This window comes from Quercus lobata, chromosome 4 (genome assembly GCF_001633185.2).
Source record: "Quercus lobata isolate SW786 chromosome 4, ValleyOak3.0 Primary Assembly, whole genome shotgun sequence".
NCBI classification, from domain to species: Eukaryota; Viridiplantae; Streptophyta; class Magnoliopsida; order Fagales; family Fagaceae; genus Quercus; species Quercus lobata.
Window position 1 is genome coordinate 44500397 of NC_044907.1, and position 18905 is coordinate 44519301.

Genomic DNA, 18905 nt, shown 5'->3' on the forward strand with positions numbered 1-18905 from the left:
GTTTACGAATGAGGAAAACCTTCACAAGAAAAAAACCCTACCAGGTGAATTTCAAGTCACCACTCTTGAAGAATCTACTAATCAAGATCATTCGGTTACAAGTATAAGAAATTTTAGCACTACGCAACTTATCCCAAAATACGAACCTACAGTTGAACCATTACTTCAATCCCCAATTGGACTTGATCTTGTAGAGGTCTTCTCCTCTACATGAATCCCAATACGTGACTGACTTCTTTTCATGAATCCCACTACATGACTAACTCTACAGCAACTCTTTCGATTGTTGTAATTGATTTGCAGCAGCTTCACATAAAAACACCAATAAAATCTTCAATTGTTGGTGCCAAAGACTTTGCTTGATACAAAACCCAAAGGTGCACAGAGTCGCAACAAGATCTCTTTCTTCTATTTTCTAAAACTCACATGTTCAAGAGATCAAGGCTAGGGTTTAAATAATAAATAAATAAATAAAAAACCTTATGAAGCATTAGGGTTAGGTTTTCTTTCTCTACCACCTTATTTACATAGGAGCTTCATGTGCTGTTAGGTTCTAAAGACTTAGGTTTTTATGTATTTAGAACTCTAATATGTATTGTTGTCAAACCATGATGAAAATAGTGTGTTTAGTAGTGTTTAGTCTTGCTCAAAGTTGTATCTTTTATGTAAAGTTGGAATCGAGCTAATGTAGAAGTTACTGTGCATTTCGGCTTGGCTTTATCGATCAAAGTTTAGGCTCGATCGATTGAATCTCAGGCAAAATGCATTTTTCTGCAAATTTCCAACTTAGCCCTAGTTGTTTAAAATGTTTAGGGTTTTCTAATTTGTCCTAAGTATAAAAGGCAAACCCTAGCCACGTTTTAATGCTGCTCATATTGCTATTTGTGTAAATCTCTTGTGAGATCTAGAAGAGCTTTCCTTTACACAAACTTAGGGTTTTCAAGGAGAAGATTTTATCTACACCTTGATGATCAACTCAATTGCTACCATTGGAGCTTAAAGAAACACAAGTTGGTATGCTTGTATCTGGTGGTGAATCCAATAAAGAAGGAGTCCGTGGATTCGGAGCTTGCACGTGGTCATGTCAGTAAGTTCTATTCGTGGGTAGCAATAAGAAGTCGAGCGTGGGGGCTTGTAAGTCTTATTGTAGAAACTACGATTCTTTCAAGATAGTGGATTCAAGTTTACCTTGAGGATAACTAGGTCAAATTCTCCCTAGTTTTTTACCGATTTGGTTTCCTGGGTGATCATATCTTTGTGTTATTTATCTTTCCGTTGCTTTGCATAATATGATTTTTGTGATTGTGATAACCTAGATTTGTTTAATTGGACTAAGTAACAACTTAACTAATTACCTAGGTTAATTCAATTGTGGTTTAAGGGGTCTAAAAACCATCATATGCCATTTAAATGGGCTCTCCTATTCCAAAAATAATTACATAAACCCATAAACAAATAACCAATTAGAATAAAACGTTACAAGCTATAATCTAAAATCTAGTATCGCGATAGATCGAGAGGTATCGAGATAGGTATCGAACTTCATTAAGTCTCGATAGATCAATAATGTCAAGCTAGGTATCGGGACTCGTAGATTCAAATTTTCTTGAGTAGTTTCTTGAGTATTCTTCATGTCTTCAATACTACCACTTGTTACACTTCTTCAAAGTACTTCATGATGATCTTGAAACCACTTAGAACTACCTATTAGAAGTAAAATGCATTTTGTCATGGGATATGTTAATTACATAAAAATATGACCCTAACGTACTTTTTAACATTCAAACTTTCAAGTATTTACATTCTTATAGATTTGCGTACCTAATAGATTGCTTGGATGGAGGGGGAGGAGAGAAGAGTAAATGGGAGGGGTATGATTTAATGAACCTTGCTTAAATGTTTTTTAATAGGGGAAGGGGAGGGGTTCTAAGGGATCTGGATGGGTATCTTATCCCTCCTAACTCCTCTTTTTTAATTCCCCCAAAATGGAGAGATTTGGAGGGAGAGTGGAGTGGAAGGGGTTAAAAAAATATTTCCTTTAGGATGTCAATTTATATTTATTTCTTTAAAAATTAATAAAATAAGGTCATTATTGTCAATTTATATGAAATTCTCCTCCCTTGTCTCTCCCTACTTAATTTTTTAAAACATACAAAAAAAGGAATAAATATCTATTCCCCTTCCCCCTACTTAATTTTTAAAACATCCAAATAAGGTGAAGAGGTAACCATTCCCCTCTTCTCTTATTTACTCCTCCCACTCCTTACTCTCTACTCCCCTCTCCCTCCAAACTTCCAAACAAAGTGTAAGAGTATAAATGATTTGTAGAATGAAAAGCCATATTAGAGTTATCAAAAGTACCGTAATGAATCAATTTGACCTTTATACTATGTTTGGAAGTTTGGAAGGAGAGGAGAGTAGAGGGTAAGGAGGGGAAGGAGAGGAGAGTAGATGAAAGTAGAAGGGAGAGTGGAGGAGAACTTAAAAGCAAAATTGGCATTTCAATTTTTTTAATCCCTTATGTACTCCCTTCCCTTGCCAAATCTCTCTAATTTGAGGGAAATAAAATGTGGGGATAGGAGGGTGGGATACCCCTCCGAATCCCTTCAAACCTTTCCTCTATCCCCCTCCTAAAAAAAATCCAAGTAAGGTTCTTAAAACTATATCCCTCTCATTCACTCTACTCTTCTCTCCTCTCCCTCCATTCAAACAAACTGTTAAGGAGCTTGTTCTTTTATATATAAATATAAACAAAGTATATCACAAATATGTTGTTTATAGCCTTAAAAAATATAATTAAGATATATATGCTATTAGTAACTAATTTGTAATCTAAAAATACTACAACTAATAATAATGATTTGTAATCTCACACATAAATTACTCCATTTTTAAAGAAATACAAAGGTGATTTGTTTACCTATTTACATATTTACTTTTTAATTCTTGATTTTTTTTTTAAATGGTGATATAATCAATTTTTTTAATATTCGATATTTATAAATAAACATTAAATTTAGTTAGTATGAACATATGTTGAAAATCATAGTTAGAGTACTTTAGAAATGGTAAACTTCTCATTGATGTTTATACTTGAGTTAGTAGTAAGTTTTGGTAAGAGATTCCGTATTAGTTTCAAATTAATTTGAAGTAATTATATTAGTTTCAAATTAATTTGAAGTAGTTTTGAACAGACTTGAACTAGATTCAAATTAGTTGGAAATAGTTTTGAATGGGATGAAATTATTTTTAAATATAATAGAAATTTAGAGTGGATTGTAAATATAATTTAGGGTATCTAACTTAAAAGAGTGGATTAGAATTTTTTTTTAAAGCTTCTACATTAATTGAATATCAAGCTTGTAAAAATTACATACGCATATGTAGGGATGAAGGGCCTAGGAGTGTATATTGGGCTGTGGGCCTTGTCTGAGGACATTTAGTAGTCCGAGGACAAGTAGGCTTTAACGAAAAGGTACTAATCGGTGAGTTATGGAAGGATTTTGGCCCCAAATGTTTGGTAAGGTTGTCTAGGGAGAAATGCCTTCTCAATTAAGCAAAGTAGAGGTCAGAAGGTTTGGTCTGCCATTAGGAGCTATGCTTCAGATGACTATCATTAAAATCTTTGTAGCTAACTTTTTGGCCACATTAATATGAAAGTGATACTTGAATAGAGATATTCAATCTTACAGCTATTCCTAAAGACTTTAGGAAGGTGTTAATGGGAAAAAGGATAAAAGCCAATAGCTTGATTTACACATGGGGGGTTGAGATGAAACAAACAGGGTAATATAAAGAAGAAAGAACCCAATTATCTGTAGGAAAAAGAATTTAGAGCCAAGAATTAGAATTGTAATCAAGCCTAAAAGGAATATATTCAAGAACTACTCTCCTCGGACTTTGCCAAGGAACAATTTCCTTGCACAAAACTTGTTTGTCTTTGTTTGCTTATCATCTTTAATCCACTGTGAGTGTTGTCCACGCCATTGAAGCCTAGTTTTTAACCTACTCTCTACAAATTTATTATATTGGGTTCTTTGGGCCTTTATCCTTTTCTTTTTTGAGCCTAGGATCCAAAACTCGCCCTTACAATTAGCACCGTCTGTGGGAAGACTTGAGCTTTGGTGAGATCCACGTTCAGCTATGGTAGGTTCAAGGCCAAACCGAGAGGAGCCTATTGGTTCTAAATGTCAAGATCAGTTTCTTAATCTTGAATTAAGGAAGGATCGGGAGGTTAGTGTTCATACCACGCATACAAGTAGGAGCCAATCACGAGGCAAGAGTCATATCTCTCATGAGGAGAATACGCCGCGAGGGACAAAGAAAAACTCCTTCAAGCTCTGATCCTTCTTCTAATGATGATAGGGATGATAGCTACAGGTCTAGGTCAAGGACTCCTCCCAGTGAGTCTTTTTTGTATGATAGGGATCACCACTATAAATGTAGAAGTAAGAGCCCATTTCGCAAAGGTTTGGGTAACGATGCTATGGGTAGGGCGTTGAACCAAATTTCTAAGTCACCTTTTACATGTAGAATTGAAGGAGGAAAGCTTCCTCGGTAGTTTACTTAGCCAACATTCACCATGTATAATGGCAGAATGGATCCCATGGAGCATGTTAGCCACTTTAACCAGAGAATGACAGTTCACTCAAAGATTGAGACTTTGATGTGCAAGGTGTTCCCATCCAGTTTGGGGCCCGTGGTGATAAGATGGTTCGATGATCTGCAAGAAGGTTCTATTAACTCCTTTAATGAACTTACTAGAGCATTTAAGGCTCGTTTTGTTACTTGCAATAGAGTTCCTTGGCCGTTAGACTCCCTGTTGTCTATGACTATGCTAGAAGGGGAAACCCTGAAAATTTATTCTAACAGATACTGGGAAATGTTTAATGAGATAGATGGGAACTTTGATGATATGACTATAAGGACTTTCAAGGTCGCCCTACTCGTCAAGCATGATTTGAGAAAATCTTTGACGAGGAAGCCTATTTGGAGTGTGCGTCAGCTCATGGACTACATTGACAAGTACAAGCGGGTCGAGGAGGACCAACAACAAGGGAAAGGGAAAGCTAAGGTGGTCCTACAAGATAGAGAGGATTTTAGGTCGGATGGATACAACAATAACCGACCTCAGAGAGATTTTGCTGGGTGCTCTAAACATTCATCAGCCAAAGGGTGTCCTTAATCCTCTATCTAGTCCCTGGCCCTTTGCTCAATGGTGCTTGGATATTGTAGGACATTTCCCTAAAGTAGTAGAAAATAAGAGATGGCTTTTGGTCGACACTGATTACTTCACCAAGTAGGTTGAAGCTGAGCCACTGGAAAATATTAGGGATGTGGATGCTAAGAGGTTTGTATGGAAGAGTATTGTCACTCGATTTAGGATTCCTTATCCCTCATATCAGACAATGGACTTCAATTTGATAGCAAAGCTTTCAAAAGATACTGTTGTGAATTGGGTATCAAGAATAGTTGCTTATCTCCGGCTAATCCACAAGGGAACGGATAGGCTGAGGCTGTCAATAAAGTCATAGTAAATGGACTTAGGAACAGTTTAGATGATGCAAAGGGTAAATGGGTGGAAGAGTTGCCACATGTTCTCTAGACATATCAGATTACCCCTCATAGATCAACAAGAGAAACACCTTTTTCAATGACTTATGGGGTTGAGGCTGTGATCCCTTTGGAGACTGGATTCCCAATGGTAAGGATAAGCTTGTTCACTCCAAACAGCAATGACGGTTTATTGGAGAGGAGCCTAGATTTGATTGAAGAGTGGAGAGAAAATGCCATGGTTCAGTTAGCATATTATCAGCAGAAGCTCAAGTAGAGGTATGACTCAAGTGTGTGGTTAAGACCATTAGCACCTGGAGACTTAATATTAAGAAAGGTTGTTGGTATTGCAAAAAACCCAACATGGGGAAAGTTAGAGCTCAATTGGGAAGGACCATACCGTATCACCTCGGTAGCTAGTATAAGGGCCTATTTCCTAGAAGATTTAGATGAAAATGTCATACCACGTACTTGGAATATATATAACCTATGAAGGTATTATTATTAATTAAAAGAAACTCAACCATGTTTTTACTTGTGTCATTAGGTGTTATGTTTATTACTTGTTTGAATATTAAATAGAACTTTGGTCATATGTGGCTCCTCGGACCACATATCTAGGGTAAATTAATATTCCTTATTGCTTGTTTAAATATTAAACAGAACCTTGGTCATACCTCACTCCTCAGGCTACATACCTTGGGCAAATTAATATTCCTTATTGATTGTTTGAATATTAAATAGAACATTGGTCATGGCTAGCTCCTCGGACCACATACCTTGGGTAAATTAATATTCCTTATTGATTGTTTGAATATTAAACAAAATCTTGGTCATGCTAAGCTCTTTAGACCACATACCTTGGGTAAATTAATATTCCTTCTTGCTTTTTTGAATATTAAATAGAAGCTTGGTCATGCCTGGCTCCTTAGACCACATACCTTGAGTAAATTACTATTCCTTATTACTTGTTTGAATGTCAAACAAAACATTGGTCATGTCTAGCTCTTCAGACCACATACCTTAGGTAAATTAATATTCCTCATTACTTGTTTGAACATCAAACAGAACCTTGGCCATGCCTGGCTCCTTAGACCACATACCTTGGGTAGACTAATACTTCCTAAACAAGTATTCATGTGTTAAACAAAACCTAGGTCAACTTTGGTTCCTTGGACCACATACTATAGGTAAATGAACACCTATCTTTGTTTTGTGTGCTATCAAGTGGATGAGCATGTAAAACTATAAGTAGATACATGGTTTAACATTATTTAATGTTAAAAAGAAGAGCCTAAAGCACACATAGTCAAGTGAATAATTTGTTTCATATGTATAAGGCATTTTTGAGGTTAAGAGTACATTTTGACAAAGGTTATGGGCCTGAAAGACTTAACTTATTAGGTTATTGATTGCATAAACTGTGGTAGTTACGTTATCAATTGAGTAAGCAATTGTTAAAGTCCATAATGCGAGTATATCATGAATTGAAAGGGATTATAGATCATACTTATATTGATGAAGTGTAGAGTAGGATAGCAATTATATTTGGCTTTGCACAATTGTAATAAAGCATAAAAGAAAGTTAACACTTGTCATTAGACAAAGCCTTGAAAAATGGGAAAAATAAGTACAACTTTAAGGATAAAAACTACATTTACATAAAAACAAAAAGTCTATAAACTTTAACCTAAGCCCTATTTGAACTTCAATGGAGGGTTGTCTTTTCCTATGGCCTTGGTGGATTTGGCAGTTTTAACTGCTGTGAAGGCTGGACCTTTGCCCTTTTGGCAAGTATGGGAAAGGTAGCTAGAACAATCTCTAGGTTCTAAGAGGCTTCTTTACCCTTAAAAGGGTCCTTGGGCACAGCTGGAGGCTTGGCAGCTTCAGGGATCGCGCCTTTAGTTGTGTTTTTTTCTTTTTCAGTGGCCTTAGCTTGCTCTGCTTCATTAGGAGGACTGTTGGGAGAGGGGAGGACCTTGGTAGGGATATCCTTATCATCATCAACCTCTTTGGAGACAGTGTCAGCTTTGGGGTCCGAGGAGCTTGAGGCACAAATCGCTGGAGGACAGTAGACATTCTCTACTCTCTTAAGGGCAGAGGAGGCCTCATTCCACACTTAGAGGCAGTATGTCCTACATGCCCCTGAGACCTCAGCCGTGAGTGCTTCCTTGGTCTCTGTGACCCCCACGTCATAGTCATCCTATTCAGCCTGGTTCTTGGCCTTCTTAGCCCCTTCCGACTTCTTCTGCAGGACCCTAATCTCTCCCTAGCTGCAAATAGCTAGTCCTCGATCTGGCAAAGCTTTTGAACTTGAACGATCTCAATTCTTCTCCCTCATCGTCGGATCAAGGATTTGCTTAACATGTTTTAGTTTGTTGTTTTCAGTTTTATTTATTTTGTTTTTGATATAAAAAAATTGAAAAAAAAATACAAAAACAGTGTGTGTTTTGTGTACATTGGTACTTCTGTACCTTGGATGTCCATTGAAACAAAGTTTTCTAAAACTTTGTATCTTTTGTAGTTTAGATGAGCATCTCTATACACAACTAAGCAAGCGAGTTTTGTGGCTCTTATTTGTGATGAGTAAGATTAATTAATCTCTTGTGCTTAACACTCATATCACTCTTTTTGACGAGAAGGATTAAAAAATCCTAAGAGAAAGGCACAAATAACTATCTCACCACTGTTGTCCACCAATCATGAATGACATTTGTGTGCTTTGGCATAACAAAATTGGAATGTCAATTGCTTAACATAATTGGGTACTTCTTTTCTATCTCTTATATGTCCATGCATGATTTACTCAAAAGAAAAATATGCAAAGAAAATCAAAAGCAAAAAGATCAAAATGCTTTTAAATATGATTGCAAGCATGTATTCTAGGAGATGTGGGAGTTATAGGATATACCAAAAGGTGATAGTTCCCATCAAATAGCTATGACTGTGTATGAGTTATAGTGACTTTTTCATATCTCAAATCATCATAACATGTACACACTTATGCAATCTTGCGATGTTTTTCACACACAACACGCAATATTCTTTGCTACTCTTGATACATGTGTAGGTACAATGTGATTTAGCCATCACAAGGTTTGCATGTGTTAATGTTTGTTCACTAAACTGTCTTGCCTTCTTTTTGAAAAATAAAATTGGTTAGACCTGTTTAGTGTGTGTGTGTGTTTTAGGATCTATGTGCTTCAAATTGTTATTGAGAGATGATTTTTGGGAGCTTAAAATGTTGATTGGTTCATTGGTTGAATTGCATACTTGATGCATTCATATTTATGTTTTTCTCTTTTTGAAAAATTGTTTTTAAGCAATCTCGACAGCTTCTCAACACCTCCTCGACATTGGCTTATTTGTCGAGCACTTAAGCTGTTTCTTATTGAAATCTCGACACCTTCTCGAGATCTAGGTGGATCGATTGAGAAAGTTCCTGGATCCTCGATAGCTTCTCGATAGTTGGTGGATCGATCGAGCTTCCTTTTAGCTTTAATTGATTTGTCCCTCGACAGATCCTCGATAGCTGCATCTGTCGATGTTTTGTTTTCTCGACACCTTACTCGACAGATGTCTCAACACCTCTCGACATCTATATCTATTGAGATTTACTGAACCACTATATATAGGTTTTGTGCGATCCGGTTCTTATTTCTCTCGATCTCTCTCTAGATAGCTTTGTTTCCATACCTCCCAAATCACTCTTTCTCACTCCAAACCTCTTTCCCAAGTGATTTTCAAGCTTTTTCAAGGTTTTCTATTCACTTGGTATGTCTTTTTTCTCTCATTTACATGCATTTCATGTTTTGAAACCTAGGTTTTGGGGTTTTTAAAAATTGATGAGTTATTGTTGAAATTTTGGGATGGGTTTTTGCTTAAATGAGTTTAAAACCTCATGCATTGCATCACATAAGCATTATAACAGTATTATCATGCATTTAGATGTGTGCAAATTGATTTTATGCTGGTAGGATTGGATTGTGTTGAGCCCATGATGCAATTTCTTTTGCATGTCATATGTTCATGCATTCCCCATGCATATGTACTCTTTTTTCAAAATACTTCCTATATTTGAAATGTGTTGGGATTTTTCTGATTCTTTGTCTCTCTCCCTCTTTTTTCTATTTGCGTTAGTCATGTCTATGGCACCAAAATGTAAGTCTATTCCGTCCCAGAACCCTTTGTGTTCCAAGGCATCCACTTCATCTTCTAATCCTACACCTTCTTCTATTCGATTCTGTGATAAGGATTCCCGAAAGGACTTCTCAGAGAACTTTTCTCGACGAGGTGTTCATTGGGAACGCCGAGTCATTTTGGCAGACTTCGCCAATACTAACCTACCTAATGTCATTCACAGTCAGGGTTGGGAGTCACTGTGTAATGTCCCGGTCACATTTCCTTTTGTGCTGATCCAAGAGTTTTACTCCAACATGCATGGACTTGATTCTTCAGTACCTCTCTTTCATACTTGCGTTCGAGGTACACGCATTGTTGTCACACCGGAGTATTCGATGTGTTCTGTGTCTTAAGGGTAAAGCATCCTAATTACCCCTGTTGTGAGCGTCTGAGGACTGTGTCCAAAGACGAGATGATTTCCACTTTCTGCGTGCGCCCTTCTAATTGGGGTGATCATCAGTTTACACCATGTAAGGCCTTTACTAAAGGTCCTAGATTTATGAACATGGTGATGACTTTTGTTTTACACTTACTCTCTCATTATTCTCTCATTATAACTCTATCATAGAGCCTCGTACTCAATTTTTGCTTTCTTTGTTAGAGCATCTCACTATACATTTTCTTCCACATTTTATTCTCTCTATTATAGATGTGTATAAGGATAAGGTTACCTGTGATAAGCTCATTTTCCCTTCAGCTATCACGTAGATTTTATGCCAATTTTCTGTCCCTTTTCCCTTTTTTGATCACTTCTCTATCATGTGTGCCATAGACGCCGCTACCATTAAACATAGTAAGGCCCAGTTTAGGTCACGATAGTTTGATTCAGCAACTCCTTCCTCCCATTTTGCTCCATCTTGATCTTCTCCATCCATATCTGCTCCCTCCTCTTCTACAAGTGATATGTCACTTAGAGACATCATGATACAGCTTCAACGCATGGATGTTCGCCTTGATACACTCTCCAATGAGCTATATCAAGCAAACATTCATGTTGGTTGTATTGCTCGACGATAAGTGGTCATGGGTGGCTTTGCTCCTGAGGCTTCTCTTCCACCTCCTACAGTGTCTTCTGATTCTGAGGTTGAGGATGATGATGATGCTTCTAATGATGATGATGGAGATGCTAGCTCTACCGATGAGATGTCTACTTGACACTCTTACCCTTTATCACTTGTGACAAAAAGGGGAAGCAGTTTTGGATATGAGAGTAGTCATTCTTAGGGGGAGTAGTTTTGTATATGAGAGTAGTAATTCTTAAGGGGAATGTTAGTATAAGACATTTTTGTTAGGGGGAGTGTTGATATCTTGAGGGATGTAGTAAGAATTATTTGTATCTTTTTTCTTTTCTCTACTTTAGATACATTTATTCTTGTACATTGGGTCTTGTGACCATTATTGACATATATAGTACTTAGTTTCTTTATATGTTGATGTATGTTTCTTTCACCTACCCTTACATGTGTTGTTTCTTTTCTCTCTTTATGCACATGCTTCTTATACTTGTATGCAATCTACTATTTTTGTTTCACACAAAGATGCCTTGATGAGTTTTGTTTAAAGTGTTTTAGAAATACAGGTTGTCAAAGTCTACTTGCCATAAACTCTCTTCTTGCAAAGTTTTTCAAGAGTTTGTGTTAGGATAGATTTTATTATATTCAACGTGTGAATATGAGTTGAGTGATTTATGACTTCTCTCATATGTTCATTTGTTTGTTCTGGTTTTGTCACGGATTGCTGAACGGTGAGATTGTTAGGACATATGTGATTCACTTGTTAGGAACATATGTCACTATTTTATGTAATTGGCTAATCCTTTGGTATTTGGATAGATCTAGGATGTGTTTAATAATTCAAGAAACTATGTTTCAAGATCAAGTGTTGAAGCAATGCAAGTCTGTCCAAAATTCAAGTCTGAAAAGTGCCTGTCATTAAAGCTCAACAGCTAGCCATCTATCGAGCTTTAAGAGTTGTTCCAGCCCCATGGCTCGACAGCAGCTCGACAAATAGGCATCTGTCGAGGTTTATGAAAAATAGAATTTCAGTTCCGTTTTGACTCTAATCCATGATTATATGTTTGGGCTTTCTTTTCTCATAACACTAGACATATAAAAGGATTATTTTAAAGGTCGTCAAAGTGGACACAAGTTGCACAAGCATTGAGCAAAGTCTATTCAAGCAAATTATGACCAGAGACAAAGTTTTACCCTAGTTCATCTTTCTTGTGAAAAAGTTACTGTGTTTTGGACACCGTAGGGTTTTGTGACAAAGCATCTTCTTGATCTTTATCTTCTAAATGAACTAAAGAACTTTGCAGCCAATAACCTTCTCTAATTGGTGATTGAAGTCGCATACTGGGATCCATGCAATTGGTTAGTCATGTACTATGAGTCATGCATCAAAGGCAGAAATTGTCACTACAAAACAAGTCCAATTGGGTATTGGGGTAAGGGTTCAATTGCAGGTTGGTATAAGGTACTTGAATTCCTTTACTTATAACCGCTTATTGTGATAATAGTGGAATTTCGGGAGTGGTGACCTTAAAATAACTCGGTGGGGTTTCTGCCGTGTTGGTTTTCCTCATTCGTAAACAAATCACCGTGTCAATTTATTTTCCGATGCATACTTTAGTTAATTAGTGATTTTTTGGTGCTACCACGTGTTTGCATATTAATTTGATTAATTAATAAACTTGACTAATTAATCAATTAATTAATCATAAGGAGTCAATGTGTTTTGGCCTATTAGTCTGCATTTCTCTTCTACTTAGAGATTGGTGCATGGGCCTTACTGGGATGTAGTTAATTTTGTTACAAAGGCAGGCTACACCTGTGTCAGTTGACTATCAAGCATTCTCCTAGTTATTGCCAAGTTTTTTAGGCCATGGCCCATATGAAAAGTAGGTTCCATTTCACATTTTCCTCATGCTCACTCAAATTCTAGCCATAGGATCTCTTCCGTGTTTTCACACTAATCTATCTTATGGTAGTGAAATATGCAAACTGTTGCAATGGCTAGTCATCAAACTCCTACCACCAAATAATTCTCCAATTTGAACTCTCAATACCCTTCCTACTATGTTCTTGCATTCTTGGTGCATCATCTTAAGCCCACATCTCTTTCGTCTTATTCCCTACTACTATTATCTTTAACCTGCATTAGTTCTTAACTACATTAAACAGTGATTGTTGCCTTTGGTTTTTCTGCTGTTATTCTTCAAATGGAAATTGTCTTTAACACATTTCAGGGTGTAGGCAGCGATGATCAGAAAGTTCTGGTTCTTGCCACCACGAATACTCCACATGCTTTGGATCAGGTAAGAAATCTCTGATCAATTGGAGGTTATGATTTGTTGAATATCCTCAATAGGTTTTTAATTTAATCAGGTCCATCTTGGAGACACTCCTCATAACTTAACTGAAAGGTATTTTGAGCATTTAGCTCACAAGACAGAAGGATTTTCAGGTTTAGGCATAGCTATTTGTGTAAGTGTCCAATTTATATTAGTTTCTAGTATCCCTTTTGAGTGATTGTATGGCTGAAAGTTGTTAGCTACCTCCTCTCTTTTGATTGGTTAAGGACATCCTATTTGAACCTATTCATCAAACCCGTTATGCAAAATTCTTCAAAAAGAACTCTAGTGACATACAGGTCCCTTGCAAACCTACTGAACGAGGAGCTGTTCAGGTTACCTTGTTGGAACTTGATGCATAAGGCCTAGCTTCAAAGGTAAGTATTGGGTAGGAACTATTTTATTTATTATTATTATTAATGGACACTGCATAAAGCTCTAGACCAAAAATCATTGCCCAAATTAGCACTATAACCATATTTAGTGCTAGGTATTGATAACTTACCAAATAGAATTATTAAAGACTTATTCAATGCTTTAACTTATGCAGCTAGTCAATTTCGGAAAAGTGGGATGGAAGAAAAAAGTGGAAAAGTGAAGGGGGGATGGGGATGGGGATGGGGGTGGGGGAGAGATTTAAAAAGTGCATGCCTCTATCTTATGTGCCTCATTCAATTTCATTAATGCACATTCAATGATGAATTTCTCTTCCATCAAAATTACACAATTCTTTGGATGAAGGTCATTTTGTGGTATTTCTTTTCTAGCCTCGTTCATCCACTTCTTTTAATTTATATAATGACTTGAATGTAACTAGCTCTGGGAATGTATGACTTGCAAATCCAGCCACCACCAATCACAAGAGCAGATTTTGATAAAGTACTTGCAAGAGAGAAGCCAACTATAAGTAAAGCTGATCTTGAGGTGCGTGAGAGATTTACGGAGGTGTTTGGGGAAGAAGGCTAATTGCTTGAGTTTGAACACAAGGACTGATTAACCATTTGTACAAGTAAAACCACTAGTACTATAGGTAAATGAAGTCATCTTGTAATAGAAAGTTCAGCATCTTGTTAAGAGAACACCGTGCCATATTGTTTCAACCTTTCTCTATCTGTGTCACGCCCCAAACCCAAAGGGGTCCAAAGCATGAGAAATACATCCCAAAGGTACCTGTAGATTTTTCCTTTTTGGAAAACCAAACTATAGGAGATCTTTGTTTTCCTTTCATTTCCACAGGATAAGAATATATAACCATAAATCTTCACATTACAAGTCAAAGTTCTATAACACATTTACGAACAATAACTAAAAATCACATGCCTCCACATAATATATGAATATATAACAAAACTCTTGGATTACACAAAGTCAAAATCTTATCAAGAATAAGGAATCTTAACATTGAGTCTACCCTACCATGCCTAAGGTTAACAAACCTCAAATGACCAACCTTCAATAGAATTAATTAAGGTCTCGTTAAACATAGCAAGATCGAGTCACCAACCATTTATAGTAAGAGTCTCCAATTTAACATCGCACTCTAATCATCACCAAGGAAGTAAGTTCCATGCCCAAGGTATAGCTAATAAATCTGAAAAACTGTTAGAGAGTAGGGTGAGCTAACGTCCAGTAAGTAGCATAATTAATGGGGGTGAGGGAAATGGAAGTTTCATCTTCAATAATAATAATATGACAAGAATGATTAAATAATAAAACACAAAGTTTCTCAAAGTAAATTCCTTGAAACTATATGCTATAATCTGTGAGCACCAACAATATAATTTCCAAAGCCATAATATCTAACATAAAGTAAATTATCACAAATATACCACACTACCACATAGACCGGTTAGGGGATCCACCCATTCACAATTGGCATGATATTGTCCTCTCTGGTATGTAGACTCTTGGCCCCATGGACAGCAGCCTTACCTATACCCTCAAGGTTTTTCTCTTCCCCCCATGGGCAGCAAAGAGAGCGTGTCAAATAGGACCTCTTTTGGATGTGGTCTCTTGGCCCCATGGGCAGCAATCTCACCCATACACAATTAAGGAACCTCTTCCCCCCATAGGCAACAGGGAAGAACGCGTCATCCAAAATGAAAGGACAATGACCTGGATTTGATTCTATTGTCACAAAGACTGCGGAGAACAAATTGAGTGATCACCGGGAAATCGCACATGGCATGGTGTTAAAACCACATAAAGCTCATAGGTTACATATACTTTGAAACACATAGTTTATGTCTAGGTAATTTCAGAAAAAGCTTAAATAATCTAACTTCCACAAAATTTATAAGGTTTTCAACTTCATTCTTATCAAGAGATTTTCTATCAATTTCCCACACAACAAGACAAGATAAGCATCTTCGAAATTTATAATGTACTATAAAATCCATGATTTCCTTACCAAAGATTAAATAAAAGATGCTCTCTTTTTTTTAATATCAACAATTCACGCATTTCCCTAAATGCAATACCAAATATGATGCATTTTCATAGATAATCATACATATATTAAGGTTATGACACAATAGTTTTAGGAAAATATAATTTCCATAGGTAATTTCCAAAAGTGTATCTAACTCAAAAACATCATTTATGCAATATGTTTATTTTTCAAAAATCCCATTAAAAGCTACTTAACTTACAACCCGCAAAAAGCCTAATTCTCCAAGCTCCATAGGAGATTATCTAAAACCTCAACAATATCAAGCAAACCTAACACAGTAAGCATAAAACTTAAAATTGTATCTAGCTGAAATTTAGGAATTGCCAAATAAACACTTAATTAGGCAAGCCTAGTATTTAACCTCATCAATAATAATATATTCCACTTCCAAAGTTTCTCAACAAATTGATTCATAAGGCATAAACTCCAATTATAAAGTTAAGCCATTTAATATCATCTCCAACATTATGACTAGCTTCCATAAGATTTACACTACATCATCAAGAGACCCATGAAAGCAAAATCAAAATATCCTCCAAGACAAGAAATTTAGAACTTCAACTAACATCAAATAAACCCAATAGCAATGGAAAAATTAGATTTACCAATCATCACATATTATAACTCAAAACCCCTAAATTTTCCACCATACATAAACCTTAGGTAGTCATCATTAGCACAAACTATAAACCCACTCATCAAATAAGTCCACCAATACAAAACCCATACATATAAAGACATAAATATCACTTCCAATGCTCATAAATCACATAGATATCATTATCAAAGCTTAGACTAAAGAACCTCAAGCAAAAGCATATAAACCCACCAAAAAGATTAGAAATATTTACCTCCAATAAAAGATGAAAATGCTTAGAGGCTCCTAAGGATTTTCCGGTGACATTGCCGGAAAAATGATGGTGGAGATGATGTCATTGAGGTACCAGTGGGAGAGTGTGAGGGAGTGTGAGATGAGTATTTTTATTTGTGAGAAGATGAAAAAAAAAAAAAAAAAAAAAAAAAAAAAAAAAAAAAAAAAAAGAGTAGAGGACCCTTGTTGACCGGCCAAAAGAGAGAAAAGGGATAGTGTGAAATGAGTGGTAGAGAATGGTGGGTAATTGGGAGCATGTGGGACATTAAAATATCTGACCCTTTTTTTCTTTTCTTTTTTTCGTGACTGGGATGTTACAGTCTCTCTCACTAGAAAAGGAAGAGGTGGAAAGCTCTTAATTGATGTACAATGTTACTGGTGATAGTTTCCATAATCAATAATGATTGATAATCTTACCATTTTTTTCACATCTAGGTATGATCTCCTACCTGTTTGCCACTAGATGTTCATTTGGAACAATATCCTAGCTACTGCTAGTACCAAATTTGTAATTAACCAATGATGAACATCTAAAATAGATGTAGAAAACAAGTTGCTATATTATATCATTAATGAAAATTAGCAAATGATGACAGCTAAAAAAATTTATAGTATTATGAAAGAACTACTGTGATACTATCTTATTGATTATGCCCTAGGGTAGTGCCATTTAAAGCAAGGTAACCTAAGGATAAAACTCTTATGTTTGGAATGGAGGGAGAGAAGGAAGGTGTTCTAGAGTCATGGAGTTCACCTCTAAAAACCTTTGTGAAAGCTTGAAAATATGTGAAAACATAAGAGCTGTTTAGACACTTAAATTAAAACTTACGGCTCGGTTGATCTTATTCTAACTTAAACTAAGTGCAAAATAGAGTAAATGTGAGCGAACAAACAATATAACTACTCGAAGCCATATTCATCAAATCACAGTAGTAAAATGAAAGCTAAAAGAGTAGGGAAGAAGAATGCAAACACAAGATAACATGCCGATATGTTATCGAAGAGGAAACCAAAGAAGTTGGTGAAAAACCTCTCCGCCGCCCTCGAAACAATAATTGATCCACTAGAGAATAAAGTTGGAGTACACGAATAATAAAAGAAACTCCAAGCCTAGTCTACCTAATGTACTTGAGCCATCCAAGCTCCTGCTACCAACTGACTTAACGAAGCCTTGTCTTCTCTAGCTTTCTATATTATGCAATACACCCGATTGCATCCGCCAAGCCTTACCAGCTTCTTTTGGCAAATCCCTAAAACTTCCCAAGCTCTAAAACATTTTCTACACTTTGACAATGTGTGGGTTGTGTTTGGGTACAAATCTCCTCTCAAGATATGACAATGGGAGAGGGAAAGAGAAGAGACTAGAATAATTTCTCACTAAAGATGAGCAGCTCTCTTTCTCTCTAAAAGATGTGAGTGTGTGTTGTAGAAAACCTATCTAGGGTTTTTCTAGTTGAATGGCCTCCTTTACTTTTGTGGGTAATGAAGGTATATATACTAGGGGGAAGGGTATGAAAGTCACATTTAAAAATCCTCCAAGCAGAATGTTTCGTGAGTACGTCGTGGGAAGGCTTTACCCTCGAGACACTGTAGAAAATGACAGCCTAGCATGACTCTTCAGCTTTTGTTCATGTGCTTCTCACGTGGCTACTTCACGAGTTAGCTTCTCGCAAGCTTCTCATGAAATCCACTTGATTTTCAATTAAGCTTAAGTCTTCACCAACTTAATACTAAACCCAATACAATAAAATCTCACAAAATACAAGGAACAAAATTAAAGCAATTACAACACTTTTTGTCATGGAATAAAGCCAACATAAAACATAGTTGTAAATCATAACTTTACACTTTGTAAAATTAAGTACAAATGATAGTAGCTAAAGGCTCCCCTGGACATGCTCCAGGTGAGCTTATCTGGGACAAAAATGGTAATTGGATAAAGTGTTTTTCCTTCTCTACTTCGGACTTACTTTCAGTGTTCAGGCTGAACTTTGGGCTATTGGCTACAGACTACAACTTTTGTGGCGAATCAATTATTGCAACATTCTATTACATAATGATAAATGATATACATTTAAAAATATTTTTCCAGTCAATATAAATATTTTTCTTTCTAGCAAAATATCAAATGCTTAAAAATAAAATTAGTAAGAATTTTTGTTTTTCACATCTATTAACATGACATGTGATTTGTCTATAATAAAAGTAATGTCAATAATAAATCCATGTGAAAAAAAAAAAAAAAAATCAAATAACACATTTGTGGAGTCAATTATATAACAAACAACAATAAGAACAAGAAAAAAAAAATAAAGAAACAAAGATTAAAATAAATTATTTAATTGGTATATTATGAATGAAAACGTGCTCCTGGAGTGAACAAATCAATCCTTCCGTTAGTTAGTGTTACACCAAATAAATAATTATCAAAGTGAAATCTGAATATAATAATAAAATGGAAAAGCAATTAAAATCGCCAGTAGAAAATGGAAATG

At 36.0% G+C, this 18905-nt stretch overlaps 1 protein-coding gene and 1 pseudogene across 1 annotated transcript; both read left to right on the plus strand.

The window, feature by feature from the left end:
- Positions 1-4582: 4582 nt before the first annotated feature.
- Positions 4583-5185, plus strand: LOC115985274. Its single transcript, XM_031108235.1, has one exon. The coding sequence runs from the start codon at positions 4583-4585 to the stop codon at positions 5183-5185; it is 603 nt and encodes a 200-aa protein (XP_030964095.1).
- A 7636-nt stretch (positions 5186-12821) lies between these two features.
- Positions 12822-14053, plus strand: LOC115985154 (annotated as a pseudogene).
- Positions 14054-18905: the final 4852 nt, after the last annotated feature.